Source organism: Triturus cristatus, chromosome 10, assembly GCF_964204655.1.
Source record: "Triturus cristatus chromosome 10, aTriCri1.1, whole genome shotgun sequence".
Lineage (NCBI taxonomy): Eukaryota > Metazoa > Chordata > Amphibia > Caudata > Salamandridae > Triturus > Triturus cristatus.
The window spans coordinates 898603149-898618183 of NC_140593.1; the positions used below are offsets into that span (position 1 = coordinate 898603149).

Consider the following 15035-nt stretch of genomic DNA (forward strand, 5'->3'; position numbering starts at 1 on the left):
CAAGTCACTTATTATTTGTATTGGCCTTCCACCCCTGAGGGTGCTCACCCTTTTCAGTCATCTCAGAAGGGGGGGGGGGGTGTACTACGTGATGTGTATCAAGTACCCAATATTAATTCAAGGACATGGAGGGATTACAGTGGCCCAAAACCAACATACATCAGCCACTGCCAATCATACAAATGATTCTGATGACACAAATTAAAGGAATATTCTGAATATTGTAGAGAACAGCAAACACCACACTGAATAAATACAATCCTATTGTTGAGCACTTACAACAGTGAGCATTTACATAAAACTAGCCAACACATGCAATTTCACAACACGTTGTACTGCTTTATGGGCCTCCTCTCTAGGGAATCGCTATCCAAACGCAGAAACTAGCGCATATTTTTCATTCTATTCAGCTTCAGATTAAAAGACTCCACGGTAGAGCAATACTAAATACATTTAGGTAATTTGAATAAGTTAAATGGTTATGCTAGGATCTCTGCATGAAAGAGGCCAGGGGTCGTTAATACCCAATGAAGGACACGCCTGAAAGTCGTTGGATAACAAGAGCAACCCACAAACCATTACTAGAGGATTCATTATTTTACCACCCATATTTTTGGCCTTGGATTTACGATAGTTCCTGCAGCATCGAAACGTAGAGAAAGACGGGGATAAAATGAGGAAACTCACACAACAGTCATTACACAAAAATTGTTCGAAAGATTAATAGTGTAAGCAGAAATGAGCTGTAGGGCATAACGCTTTTTCTGTAATAATTGTATTATTTCTTACACTTTAAACTATAAATACACTTGTTTTCAATGTACCTGCTACAAAGTTGATACTTTAGTTTAATAAGCAAACGATGGCATGTAAATCATGAATACTATTAAAGAAGTGGGCCAAAAGTATGAGCATGTGCCTCGCACAATAAAGACCGAATGTTGTAGCTATACTATTAAAGGTTTGGTGCCATGTTCCGCCTGAATAGCACTCCATTATACTGTGTGTGACCATAATTAGCTTAACGTGTACAGTAGCTTTGATTTATGGTCGTTTAAGTTAAACTACTAAAATAATTTTTCGATTATATATATATAAAAAAAAAAAAAATGTAACCAACACTACAGCCCTAGGAGAGATACTTTCTCTCACTGATTGGCGCTATATTCACGACAACCTGGCCAAACGTTCTAATATTGGGCAGGAGAGGAATTACGGAATAACATAACCGCAAACCATGGAGAGGGATGTATCAATCAGAGGCAGGAGACCGCACTTATCCTGTAGAAACCACTGGTTGGAAAATAATTCTACCCAATTAGCAATGTTCCTCGCTAATCTCCTGGAGGAGGGCATTTAGCTGCGAGTTAAAGCACAACTAACAGAGTGTAGAACTAACAATACAATATCAGACTTGTAGAACACGTTACTTACTAACATTCAGTAACCTTTCTTGTAGAGACTGAGTGCACATTCCTTACCTTAGAATATTCCCCAGGAGTCACACTGGATCCGGAACATCATGAGCAGTAACTCTGCATGCCAGAGGTTGCGCCAAAGGGACCGCATCGACATAATCCGCGCCGGATGTGACGTGTGCAGAGCCTATAGATGAACCACCCCAGAATGCGTCAGTTTTTTTCGTAATACAGTCCACACCCACAGGCAGCCATGTCAGAATAGGTGACATGCTACTATCCAATCTCCAGGTTCAAGGGCAGCCAGGACCTGGGCAAGGATGAGCATTTTGAACCAGTCTTTTCTCAGGAAGGAGTTGAGGGCGAAGGTCTAGAACAGGGTAGGGGCCTCCATTCTTTTCTAGCAGCAGAAAGTAGAAGAACCAGAAAACCATGACCTGCTTGTGGAACCCTATTGATGGCTCCTTAGGAAACAGGAGCCTGTACCGCCTGGCATAACAAGCACAGGTAGACCTCCGACAGCCGTAGTATGGACACTGGCATGTGGGGGCAGGGTTTCAAGGAATCAAAGGGAATCACACAAAACAACCTGCAACACAAACACTTTTCTGAGGTGACAGTCGGCCACTCCAGTAAAAAGTGTAGGCTCCTACCAGATGGTGATGGGTCGAGGAGGGTGCACTAAAGCAGGTTGGTAGGGGTTACTGTGGGAGGGGTGGACGATTGGGCAGTACAGCATTCTTGGTGTCTGAGGTTGTGGGAACCACTGCCATGCCCACAAAAAGGACGGGAAGCCTGCTGGCCTTGCAGGTATGGCTGGTATTGGAGGGGCTGAAGTCCCCAATCAGCCAAGGGAGGGACGAAAGGATGAATTTAGTTGGCAAGGGCTGCAGAAAATCCCAAGGAGCGAGCTGTGACACTGCTATCCTTAAAGAGCTCCAGCGCTGCATACACTTTGACGCCAAACAGGCAAGGTCTATTGAAGGACATATCCATGAGACTCACCTGGCTAGCCACAGTAGAGCCCAATCCTCTGCCACTTGAGTCAATAGTGCCCAAGCCACACCTTGTGGTTAATTTCGTTGCATTCCAGCCATCAAGCATGGCTTGTGTGAGAATCGCAAGGGCTTACCTTGGGACTATAGGGGATACCTGTGACTCCCTATCAAGGGGTACAATGGCAAAAGCCCTGGGTTGACGGACTGTCGAAACCTGCCCCACCAAACTCTTGGGGGTCGGGTGTTGGTTGAGAACTGTCTGGTCCCTGAGTGCAGGGCAATGCCATCTGGAAACCTTGCAATTGACCAGGACCCATGATCAGGGTTTGGACCAGGCCCCCACGAGGATGTATGTGAGTGCTTCATTTAACGGAAGCAGGAGCCCTGCACTGGTATGCCCAAGGTGAAGCTTCACAGTTAAAACCTTAGTTTTGACTTCCACTGATGGGAGCTAGAGATCAAGGGCCTCAGCTGCCCTCTTTAGGATCATGGTGTGACTCGCTCTTCTCAATGGCAGCACCAGGTGAAGTGACCAACCCGAGTCTGGAGAAGTGTCTAGCCTGCTGGTGTCACCAAACTCTTGTACCAGTTCTTCTCCAGGAAGGACTGAGCAATGTCATCAATGGGGTCGAAGGCACTGTACTCTGCTTCATCCTCAAACTAAGGCCCGCCAAAGGACAGGTGGAGAGTATTAGAGCCTGAAGGCTACCGTGGCCTGGGCGGTGCCAATCTTTACTTCGGATGGGGTAGTTGTGGGGCCGACTGAATTGGGCAGAACACTAGGGTCAACCTTGTCAATCAGTGTCCAGCGTCGGTGACCCGCTAATGGAGTCGAGGGACCGAACTCTGGCAAGGGTCCTGGAGACAGAATTCGGCTGAGGACGGGTGTCGGTCTGGATCCAGAAGGTCCACCGGAATCGAGGTAGAACCCACTGACAGTAATCCGGTGAAACATCGCTCTGCTCCTTGGGGCCAGAAGAGACACCTGCGTGAGTTGATTGCTCAACGATGTGGCCAGCTCCTCATAAATCTCCTAAAGTTGGGAAGCAGTCACTCCAGCACTAGGAAACTCCAGGAGGCGCAGTGTAGAGGTTAGCTCTGGCTCTGTGGTTGACATGCGGGAGTGGGGTCTAGAGGCATGAGGATACCATGTGCTCCTTTCAGGGACTTGGAAGGGCGCAGTGAAGTAGAGTGGTGCTTTGACTTCTTTGACTTACCAAACGATGACGGTCACTTCTTGGTCCCTAGGTCACGGAAAAGGCTCCAAGAGTAGCCCCGAGATAGTTTGCGGGACTGAGAATGCATTCCAGGAGCAACACAGGATCTTTTGTTGCCATCCCTCTCTAAGTTTCATCGTCCTCTCCCGAATCGCCTTCCGGTGGATTAAGAGAAAGTTATAGCAAGATGTGGTCCCACCACTAGCATCACAGACAGGCCAAATGGGGATCAGTCACAGATCAATAGGTTTTAGAAAGGACATGTCCATAGCACACTGGAAACAATAAGAGAAAGCCTTGACAAAAGTTGAGAAAAATTTAGCAAGAAGTGACCCATGTAGCTCTCCGGATCCGCAACTGTGCCAAAAGAAAGGAACTAATGTCAGTGAGCTTGGGAGGGGCCTACATATTGACCCCACGCATGTCACATCCGCAACAGACGACAACATGGAGCTGTGGGTCAGGCAAACAGATGTATTGCCCTATATTTTCTGGATCCAGCCTGAAACTTTGGACTATTCCAGTAAGGAATTAAAGGTTAGAAGGATCATCCAGAAAGCACGACTTGAATCAGCTATTAAATACCTTAAAAATATATATTTATTCTCCTTAAAATATTTTTCTGCAAAGAAAATCCCAACTTTCATGTATAATAGCAATACTCTGTACAGTGCAAAGGGTTGCTAACAAAGAGCAAGAGGTTCAATATGCACTTCAGAAGCAACTTGGCCTTTTCTGAACCTTTGCTACCAAACATCTCCCTTAAATAGCACTACTTCTAATTCAAAATAATCTAAAATGATAATCAGCCCCTCCCAACAAATAGAACAATCATCCCCTTTCAGTAATAGCGGGCTATTGGTAATGCACTCCAACAGATGATTATTTAGCTGTACTAGTGTCAAGATACAAACATCTAAACATTAATACACGTTTGTTTGAGCAACATTTTCAGATGCACATTCATCAACCAGCCACAAAGGGACAGATCTGAGAAAGCGCAACCTGAATGTAGGATTCATTATAACCCCCCTACAATCAAGATGAAAACATTCAGAAATACAAAATTGATCATATGTTCAGTTCAGAATAAATCTAATGGATATTCCCTTCTAGGAACAGTTCTTACACAAAGAATGGCAAGTGATATTATAGTACATGAAGAAGAAAAGACCTTTATTAGGCACCAACTGAATAGTTCAATAGCACGTGCTGCAGCTTTTCGACAAGACTTTGCTACTTCAAGACTATTTCCCAGCAGACCTTTGTCTTACCTCCTGTTTCGGTGTGCTGCCAGCCACTGAATTCAACCTCCCCGGCCAACTCTGCTAAAGTCCCAGCGGAATCTTCAAGTAATGCAAATTCTGCAGTATGACTGGGCTCTAAAAAAACAGGGGAAAATGGGGTTCATGAGGTGAATAAAGCCAGGACGAACAGCTGCATAAGCTGAGTTATGAAGGAGCAGATGGGAGGCACAAGCCAGTCTTACATGCCTGTCATACACTATGGTCTTGCCTTGACCAAAATTGCTAACTCCTCACACTGAGACACACAGTACTTCACTTTCCTGCATGCCAGCCAAAAGTGGCTCACGTTACCTGCACAAATCATGCATGATGCCATACGATATAACTGACTTGTCTGACCAATCCTATTAGCTGACAAGAGAAATAAACTAAGAGAAATAAATAGAAAAACAAATGAGTACACAAGAATAAAAAGTAAGCATGCAATGCTATTGAGACTCTAGATTCTTTTTCGTATTTTCATAGTTCTGCACTTCTGGAATCTGCAAATGTGCCACACTGGGGAATTTTGCCTAGGTCAAAAATATAAAACAAAAGATCTTTTGATGTTTTAGTTTCACTGGTTTGAGTTTTCAGCCTTTTCTGGGAAACTACATTGCACTACACAATGTGTAGGGGAGATAGGGCACCTAGAAGCTCATGGGTAGCTAGTGACAGGTCCAACAAGAACACAAGTCACACAGAGCAGAGGAGCTTCCAGACACTAGTCTGGCTGTGACAATCTTGATCATTTGGAGAGTGTAGATCTGGAATTTTGGAAAAATAATTGTGTAGTTAAGACTTTGATGTGGGATTAGGGATCCCCACAAATAAACTAACAATTTAAGAATATTGCCAAGGAGGTGAGAGGTTTAAGGCTCTACATTTAATACATTGCAAAAATATATTTATAAATAAGTAGCATTTCCTGCTTTGTGAGATATCCAGCATAATCAAGAAAATGAAAAGCCCATCCCCTAAAGTGCTTTATATCCATAAATTGTTTACAAAAAGAAACTAGCATTGGCATAGCCAATAGGTCTCGCCTTCGGGACCTTATAAGTATTTAGTTATGCAGCAGGTCCCAAAGGCGAGACCTACTGGCTATGCCAATGCTTGGTTTTTTTTCTGTTCAACGTCCGCAACAAGCACTAACAAAACCTAACGGCAGGAAAGTTGAGAAATATTGGCTTTGCCTGCCTCCAGGTTTTCTTCCATTTCTTAGCTTTTCAGTTTAATGGGTTCCCTCTTTATCTTAATCTCACAGGGCATTTAGATAACACACATTTTACAATAAAACTAAACTGTTCAGTTCAATGAGGATGTATAATAGAGAAAGTTGGATAAATATTCTAAAAATATATTTTTATTTTGCTATTTTATTCTCCTCAACACTGGATATAAGTGCACGTACATGCGTGCAAGCGCACGTGTATGAGTTTACGAGTGTGTACTGTACGAGTATGTGTGCCTATGAGCGTGTAAGAATGTTTCAGTCATTGTTTGTATAAATGTGTATGTGATGTGTATTAGTCTGTCTGTGATTGTGTATGTGAGAATGTCAGTATGTGCATATTTGTGTGCGCGTGTCTGTATCACTGGGTCAGTGTATGTGATTGTGTCAGTGTGTGTGTTTGCACGCGCGTGCATTTTTGTGAGATTGGTTTTGAGTGTGCAAATGTGTCTGAGTATTTATTTATGGGTCTGTCGGCGTGTGTGTTTGTGTACCCATGAGTGTGTCAGTGCGCTTGTGATTGAGGACTTGCGAGTGTGCTCGTAAAAATAAAGATTTTTTTTTTTTTTTTTAAAGGCAAAACGTGCTTAATTTGGTGTTTTAAATACAGATTGTGTGTGTTATGCCCCATATGCAAGGTAGAGCGTAGTACGACGTCCAATGTACTGCACTCTACTTCAAAGGGCCAGGAGGACTGCATACTGTCAGCAAGCAGTTGTCAGTAAGAGAATCATCTAAAGCAAATTTCTGCAAGATCAATAGGTAAAAGACGTTCCTACATTATAACCCCAAGCATGATTTTTTTCCGCTTAACTAGCACTGAAAACAAAGAATGCTTTTTTAGGCTGGCAAATTCCTTTCTTGTCAGGTGCACAAACAGACTACTTTAGCTGTTCCCCCTACAGGTATGCATTCTTTAAGGTCAAGTCTCCGCCCCTCCAGGATCCGTCATACAGGTCTCATATTCCACCACAGTGCACAGTCTTTGTGTTAAGACAAAATGCAATTCATATGCTTGGTGGGCTGTGCACTAACCGGCGTATTTGCATCACCACTTCTAACTGTGGCAAAATACTGCTTCTACCCCAACCCCCCCCTTTTGAACAGTCTCCTCAAGTCCAGAACAGAACCTTTTTATAAAGAACTGCTTTCATAGCTTGTGACCATCAATGCTTTAAGACTGCCATCATTGTCACATCGCAAGGGACTGCCCAATGTAATGGTACCACGTTTGACAACCATGGAAGATTAGCGTTCCCAAATCGCAACTTGCAGCTCAAAGTCATTATCTCACTGAGCTATCATGCAACAGCACCAATAAACGTGAACAAACCAAGAACAGTTAGTGGGTGGCAACTGATTTACCACTGTTTCAACTGCATCATTTTTATTTCATAACAGGCATAAAAACAAAAACAAGTAGTAGGACTGCAAGAGTAAACACTGCAAGAAAGAAAAAAATAAAACTAGAGAAAAAAAAAAACCCGACAGCCACCACAATTTACACAAGCGGCATTACCCACCCCAGAAATCTATGTAACATATATAGATAACATAGTGGTGGCCATCAAAGTAATAGCAACTGCCGTGGATTAACTGCAGCAACCTGGCATAATGTGGGAATTCCTGCCAACTGGGCAGCATCCCAGACAAGTACCCTCGGCATGCAAATAGTGTACACTAGTGTGTCAGGCAGAGTACGCCCATATGGGTGCAATAGCAGAGCCTATTGAATGGAAATGGCAAGCAAAAACGTTATTAACAAGCGCGCGCCATGCGCTGAAAGTTTTAAAAAAAAAGCCGTGCAGGCTGCAGCGAGAGAGAGGCGCAGAGGGGTGCACCCGCGAGTGGTGCACGCGCACTGGGGAGAGCAGTCTGCTCTTTTTCAAAGCACATAGTCGTGCATGTGGCGCACTCCCGCAAGGCGTATGCCACCACAAGCACGAGTATGTGCTTTGAAAAAGATCTGCACGACTGCTAAAGGTCTCCTATGCAGCGCATGCGCGCTGCGTTGGCGAGACCTAAAAATAAAAGCAACAAGCATTGGCATAGCCAATGGGTCTCGCCTTTGGGACCTTATAAGTGTTTAGCCATGCATTTTGGTGAGTTGACGACCATGGGGACAAGTGTCAACCCTTGACATAAGTAATTGTCGATCGACTGAGTACAGTAGGCCCAGGACGGCTAGCTTCACAAGGATGGACAGAAGAGGCGGCAGGGGTCAGCTGCTCATATGTCGTCTTAGGGCGTGAAGGACGTGAAAGGGGTTGTGCGTCCTGCTGTTAGCTGACTGGTCCTTCTTTGGATGGGTTGAGCGGGATTGTGTTTCCCGTTCCTGTGAATGTGGCTGGTGATGAATAGTTTGCTGGGTGAATGGAAATAAATAGTTGTTCCTCAGAGGTAGGGCGTGGTGTGGCCAGCGCTTAATTTGTAAAAGAATAAGTGCCGGGCCGTGACCAGAAGGTTGCTGCAGCTTGCACCACCCATTATCCCAGTCATCGCTGCCAAAGACGGTACCAAAACAGCTTCGAACCATTTCTCTCGCCTGCAAGTGCGACAGTTCAGATTACTCCAAGTCCCCAAAGCTAAAATATTGGCGGGGAGGCAGGAATTAGTCATTTTGAATGCATACTTTATTCATAAACCGTCATTTTGCTTATCTCAGCACCAGAAACCAATTAAGCACTGGAAACCAATTAAGTGCAGGTGCTGTGCCAAGCACCGGAAACCACCAGCTCAAAATGAGCACTGGGTGTGGCCCACGTGCTGCTGTGTTCGCTCTGAAATGGAAGTGAAAAGCTGAGGTACGAGTGATTACAGCGCTCTGCTTGTTCTTTGTCCATCTGTGTTTTCAGTGTGTTTCTTGATTCCGGGAGTTGTTTGTTTCTGTAGAGTAGACGGGTACTTTAGAGTGAATGCAGCACCTATTATGTTAAAGTTCAAGGCTGTATTTGGGTGGGGCTTGCTGTGCTGAGAGTACTACAGTTAATGGCCAGCCATTAGCAGCCGTCATATCTGACCCTAAACCGGGCTTTAATCCCTTATTAATGCTCAACGCCTGGGTAGGTGTTCTGCTCACACCCTGCCGCCTTGAGCCCCCTCTACCGAGCCGAGTCCATGGCAATGCCCCCCCCCCCCAGTCTGCCACTTTAAGAAGTATGGGGCAGCAACTGAATCAGTCTACTTCTTGAAATAGCACTCTTGCTGCTTTTAAATGTTTTTTATTTTTTATTTAATAAGAATCCAAACAGTTCTAGACTGGTGCATTTGCCACAACTGTAACTTTTCCCGCAGCGTCTGAGTTGAAGTCCCCCCTCCCAACACGCACCACCGGCCAGTAGTAGCGCTAAGGGCTGCACCGCTGTCGGGACTGGGCCCACACAGGCCGGCGGAGGGAAGCATCGAGAGCTGCTGCAGGGAGACTGGACGGGTCCGGATAATAAGGGAGCGGGGATGACCGCGAGGAGGAGGTAAAGAGAGGTGAAAAGATGAGTAAAGGAGGGTCTGGGGAGGGCGAAGCGCAGTGTACGAGGGTCACTCCATGATGCACGCGTTTCCACTAACGTGTAACCCTTGAAAGCATTGGAAACAGGAGGGGGGGGGGGGTGGGGGGTACAGCTACCCAACGGAAGGACACGCTGTTTCAATACCGGAAGAATTAGGTGCTGAGCCGACCCTGCTGGGATTCAAAGTTATCGGCCTCAGACGCGAACCAGAAACGAGAAGTAGGCGACAGAGGCTGAAGAGAAACGATTGAGACTGAGGGGTGGGGGTAATTAGAGATGGGGGCAGAGGGGGCTGTGGGAGTGTATAAGTGAAGGGAAACAAAAGTGCCGAATAGAGGAGAATGAAGAAAGGGGAGGAGGGGGGGGGGGGGGGGGAGGTGACGGAGTGCTAGGGTTTGACAGAAAAATGGGCAGACGAGTGGCTGAGGAGACGTGGGGAGAATGTAGGGCGTCGGCTGAGGAGGAGTGAAGGAGGGTATAACGGGGCAAAGCCTGGAATGTAAGGCGTGGGCAATTGCCCAGGGCCCACCTTCCAAAGGGCCCCCTCTGTATCAACTCTATTTTCTGTTTGCAAACTACTGTTCTCTCTGCCGCCCGCTACACCCGTCTCTGCTTATCGGGGTCAGTTTAAGGAGTTGGGGGCCCGCGGCAAATGCATATTCCCCCTATAACGATGTTGTATTGGTTTTTAATTTATTGGCAAAACCAAGGGTACGCCTCATCATTCTAATATAAACAAAAGATATTTCAACTGATTTTAAGTGACCTCCATTCCCGACAGTTTGGTTGCGTTGTACAGGCCGGAATTAGCAGAAAATGGGTAACAAACATCCCCTCCTCGGGACTATTCGACGGAATTTATGTTTAGCACATCATAAGACACTTCCATTTATTTTGCGTGATATTATATTTCTTGGCTGTTTATGAACGGTGTATGTGGTGATAATTAACGCAACGCATCACCCCCGTCAAATTTTCAGGTCCGTGCGGGATGTGTTAATTCAACGAAGTGTTTTCTTTGTATTCTAGGAAGTGTAGTCTTGTTTAAATTCGTTATGAAACAAGACTACAAGTCCCAGAATTCAAATACAGAAACATAGACTGGCCCAGCACATCAGCCAGGAGCAGGAAAACGTGGCAGCTCTAGCGCATCCATTTTGATAACATGTATGTTACTAAATTCTGTATTTCATTTCATACATGGGTGTTTACAATATAGCATTAGCTCACCCCCACTCAACAAGTTATATGAGTGCCAGAATGGTTTGGGGCTTGGGTGTTATAATTGGGTCTCCTGACTGGAAAACAATTACTAACTTACCATGATAATTTCCCGCAAAAAAAATAAATAACGTGTGCCATTGTTAACTCCTTTTTAGGTCTCGGCTCTACATGGTGCGCATGCGCTGTCTCAAATCGACGCTGAACATCCTGTGATTCTGGGCAAATCACTTAAACTCCCTGTGCCTAACTAAAATCAATGTGTCCTCATGTAACGCAACTGTTGCTATGTAAAACTCAGTTAAAAAAAAAAAAATCTGTTCCATGTTAAGATGTTCCTGCTACAATAAAAATTGTATCCGTAAAGTGCGCAGCTGCAACTTGAGGCCAGATCTGCACTAGATCAAATATTTAGAACGCATCCTAAATGTGATGTCAGCATTATTGTCGCTTGAAGAAGGGGCTTTGATTTCAGGGTGTGGTCGCATGTATGTTTGTTATTGCTTGCTGAGTCCCTCTCCTGGTTATTTCAAACACAGTTTTGCTGCAAATAAAGTTGCTAATGCGCCTGTGGTGGGGCCGATGCCGTCTGCTCCACGAGGACTATAGAATCTCTAATTATGATCGTATTTTGCACACCCGCAGGCATGGTGCAAACGGAAACTGCAAAGAAGTTACCAGTTTACATTTTTTTTCATGTTCCGCGCTCAATTATCTCCAGAGATGAAAAGAGTGTTTCATACGGCACGGAGAAAAAAAGGAGCACGAGGGGTGGGACTGGGGCAGTCAGGGAAGGTTAGAGGGGCGCTGAGCAGAGCTGGCTGTGCATGCGTCTCCCGGAAACAGCTGAGCAGAGTGAACATTTGGCATTTGCGATTCTGTGAAAGGTTGCCTGGGAAATCCGGTTGAGGGATCGACCTGGAGTGTGCCCTTTTAACCGGCAATATGTAGATTGGGACTGAGATCAGCCGCAAGATTCGGGTAGGTGAAAGTCTTTCTTCGATTTGAGACAGCAAAGGAGATTGTCAGTAGGAGATAAAGTTACACCAGTTCAATGTCGTAAAGGTAGCTTGGTAGATGAGCCCGAGCGAAGGAGCAACAAGACCCGCGGCCGCGAGACGCGCTCTGTGGGGGGGGGGGGGGGGGGGGAGAGGTGTTGAAGCGCGAGCAAGACAGAGAGGCGGCGCGAGGTGCGCGCGCTTGGGAGAGCGAGAGGAAAGCCAGATGGCGCCTCTGCTCGTAACTGTGCGCGTAACCGTATGCTCTGTCACACAAAAAGCTGTGGTCGGCTTTTTAAAGCCCACTCACTAAATGTCTCGCAGAGCAACGCATGCGCTGGCTCAGGCGAGACCTAAAAAGTACAATAATCAGTACAAACTGTCTAATCAAGTTGCTCAAAGCAGTCTGACCAAAATGGTAACTGGCTCTGAAGACTGAATGAACAAGTTACTTACCTTCGGTAACGATATATCTGTATTTGTTATGGATTCTGCACCTTAGAATTGGCCCCAGGCGTCAGACTGGATCCAGAGAATTTTTCTTCAGCAGTACCCCTGCGCCTTGGTAGGTGGTGTCTGTCAAATCCCTTCTTGTTTATTCGAGAAGTTTCTAATGACCTCTGAGTTAGCTGGCACATACAAGAAATTAAGTTTAATGTACTCGATAGGAGCATACTGACCTTAGTCCTATGCTAAAACTACAGTGTATATTATTCCAATGCGCAGAACCTATAAGGGAAATAGGAACTACACTACACAACGACCCATCGAGAGATGGTCCACTTCTGCACGGCCCGACCTTTCTTGCCACCCACATAGCCAACAAAGAGCTGGTCATCCACCCGGAATTGCTTTGTGCAATCCAGATAGAATGAAAGCGCATATTTTGGATCTAGACGGTGGAGCCTCTCCTCCTCTTTAGAAGGACACAAGGGCAGGAAGAAGGTGGGCAAAGTGATTGTCTGTCCTATGTGGAAAGAGGTAAACACTTTGGGAAGGAAAGAAGGCCTAGTGCGAAGGACAACTATGTCCGGATGAACAGCGAGGAAAAGAGGTTTAGAAGAAAGAGCCTGAAGCTCACTCACCCTGTGAGCAGAGGTGATGGCAACCAAAAAGGCAGTTTTAAGAGTCAAAAGTCTGAGAGGACAGTTCAGCAGCGGCTCGTAAGGAGCACACAAGGTAGGTCAGAACCAGGTTCTAGTCCCACTGGGGCATTACGAAAAGAATTGGAGGAAACAAGTGAGTAATGTCCTTAAGGAGGCGATTTACAATAGGGGACTTGAAAAGAGAAGGCTGATCAGGAAGGCGAAGAAAAGCCAAAATGGCCGAAAGATAGCCTTTTAAAGTGCCCCGAGCAGAGCCCTGCTGGGCCAAAGAAAGAATGAAGAGAACCTCAGAAAGAGGGGTAGAAAGGGGATCCACAGCCTTTGCTGCGTGCAATGCCACAAATTTGTTCCATCTACAGGTGTATACCGTTTTGGTGGAGGGACGCCTGGCTTCCAAGATAACGTTACAGAATTCGGGAGGAAGGTCCAAAGCTGTCTACTGTCGCCGCTCAATCTCCACGCAAGGAGGTGGAGGATGGACATGTTCGGGTGGAGGACCACCCCCTGCTGCTGCGACAGAAGATACTCTCGAAGGGGCAGTCTGATCGAAGGATTGATGGCCATGTGCAGCAGCTCGGGATACCAAACTCTTCGTGCCCAGTCCTGGGCCACAAGAATGACTTTGGCCCGGTCGCGCTTGATCTTCTTCAGCACTCTGGGCAGAAGTGGTATAGACGGGAAGGCATATAGAAGACCGCAACTCCACTCGCAACGAAAAGCGTCGCCTAGCGAGTGCCGCCTATTAAATTCCAACGCGCAGAACTGCTGACATTGCGCGTTCTCTTCGGTGGCGACTAGATCTAACCAAGGCTCTCCCCACTGCTGAAAGATTTTGCACCACCTACGAGTGAAGACTCCATTCGTGATCCATCATGCACTGGCGGCTGAGTTAGTCTGCCCTGGGGTTCAGGGAACCTGCTAGGTGTTGAACCTCCAGGGACATGCCCTGATGTTCCAGCCTCTTCTAGAGACGAAGTGCCTCCTGACATAGGGTCCACCACCCCACCCTACCCTGTTTGATGCATTACCACATGGCAGAGGTGTTGTCCGTGAACATCTGCACTACCCTTCCTCTGACAAAAGGAAGGAATGCCTTCAGTGCAAGACAAATCGCCCGAAGCTCCAGAAGGTTGATGTGGAGCCCAGACTCCGCCAGAGACCAGTGACCTCTGATCTCCGCCTCTCCCATGTGAACACCCCACCCCAGAAGTGATGCATCTGTCACCACTGTGAACTCTGGTTGGGTAAGGGATAGGGATCTGCCGTTGAACCAATCCTGGTTTGTTAGCCACCACTACAATTGGTGTGCAGTGCCCTCCGAGATCAGGACGCAATCGGAAAGATTGTCCTGATGCTGTGCCCACTGGAACTTTGGATCCCACTGCAGAGACCGCATATGCCACCTGGCATAGTCCACCAGCAGGATGCAGAAGGCCATGAGGCCCAGTAGCCTCAGGGTCAGTCTGACTGAAACCCGGGATAGAGGCTTAAAGATCGAAATCATAGCCCGAATATCCCAGACTCGCTGCTCGGGAGGATAGGCCCGAAACTGCGCTGTGTCCAGAACCACTCCGATGAAAAGGTGCTTCTGCGAGGGAATCAGGTGTCACTTCGGCACATTGATGGTTAACCCCAGCGAATGCAGGAGATCGGAAGTAGTCTGGAGGTGGGACACAACAGCCTGGGGCGAGCCCGCCTTCAACAGCCAGTTGTCGACATAGGGGAAGACTGAAATCCCTGATCTGGGCAGATGAGCTGCGGCCATCACCTTCATGAACACCCAAGGGGCGCTGGTAAGGACAAAGGGGAGCACGATAAATTGAAAGTGCTCATGGCTTACCGTGAACCGTAGGTAATGCCGGTGGGACGGCAAGACGGGGATATGGTACTAAGCGTCATGCAAGTCCAGCACTACCATCCAGTCTCCAGGGTTGAGGGCAGACAGGAACTGAACCAATGTCAACATTTTGAACTTCTCCTTCTGGAGGAACCGGTTGACGTTCCTGAGATCCAAGATAGGACGCAGGTCCTTGTCCTTACTGGGCATCACA

General features: G+C 46.6%; 1 protein-coding gene across 50 annotated transcripts in view; it reads right to left on the minus strand.

The window, feature by feature from the left end:
- Positions 1-15035, minus strand: part of MAP4 (microtubule associated protein 4) — a 1793677-nt gene that overhangs the window by 937583 nt on the left and 841059 nt on the right. For all 50 annotated transcript variants that reach the window (XM_085628688.1, XM_085628664.1, XM_085628660.1 and 47 more), the window contains one exon: positions 4908-5015. In XM_085628688.1, coding sequence (XP_085484814.1) covers positions 4908-5015 — 108 coding nt within the window. The remainder of the gene's footprint in view (positions 1-4907; positions 5016-15035) is intronic.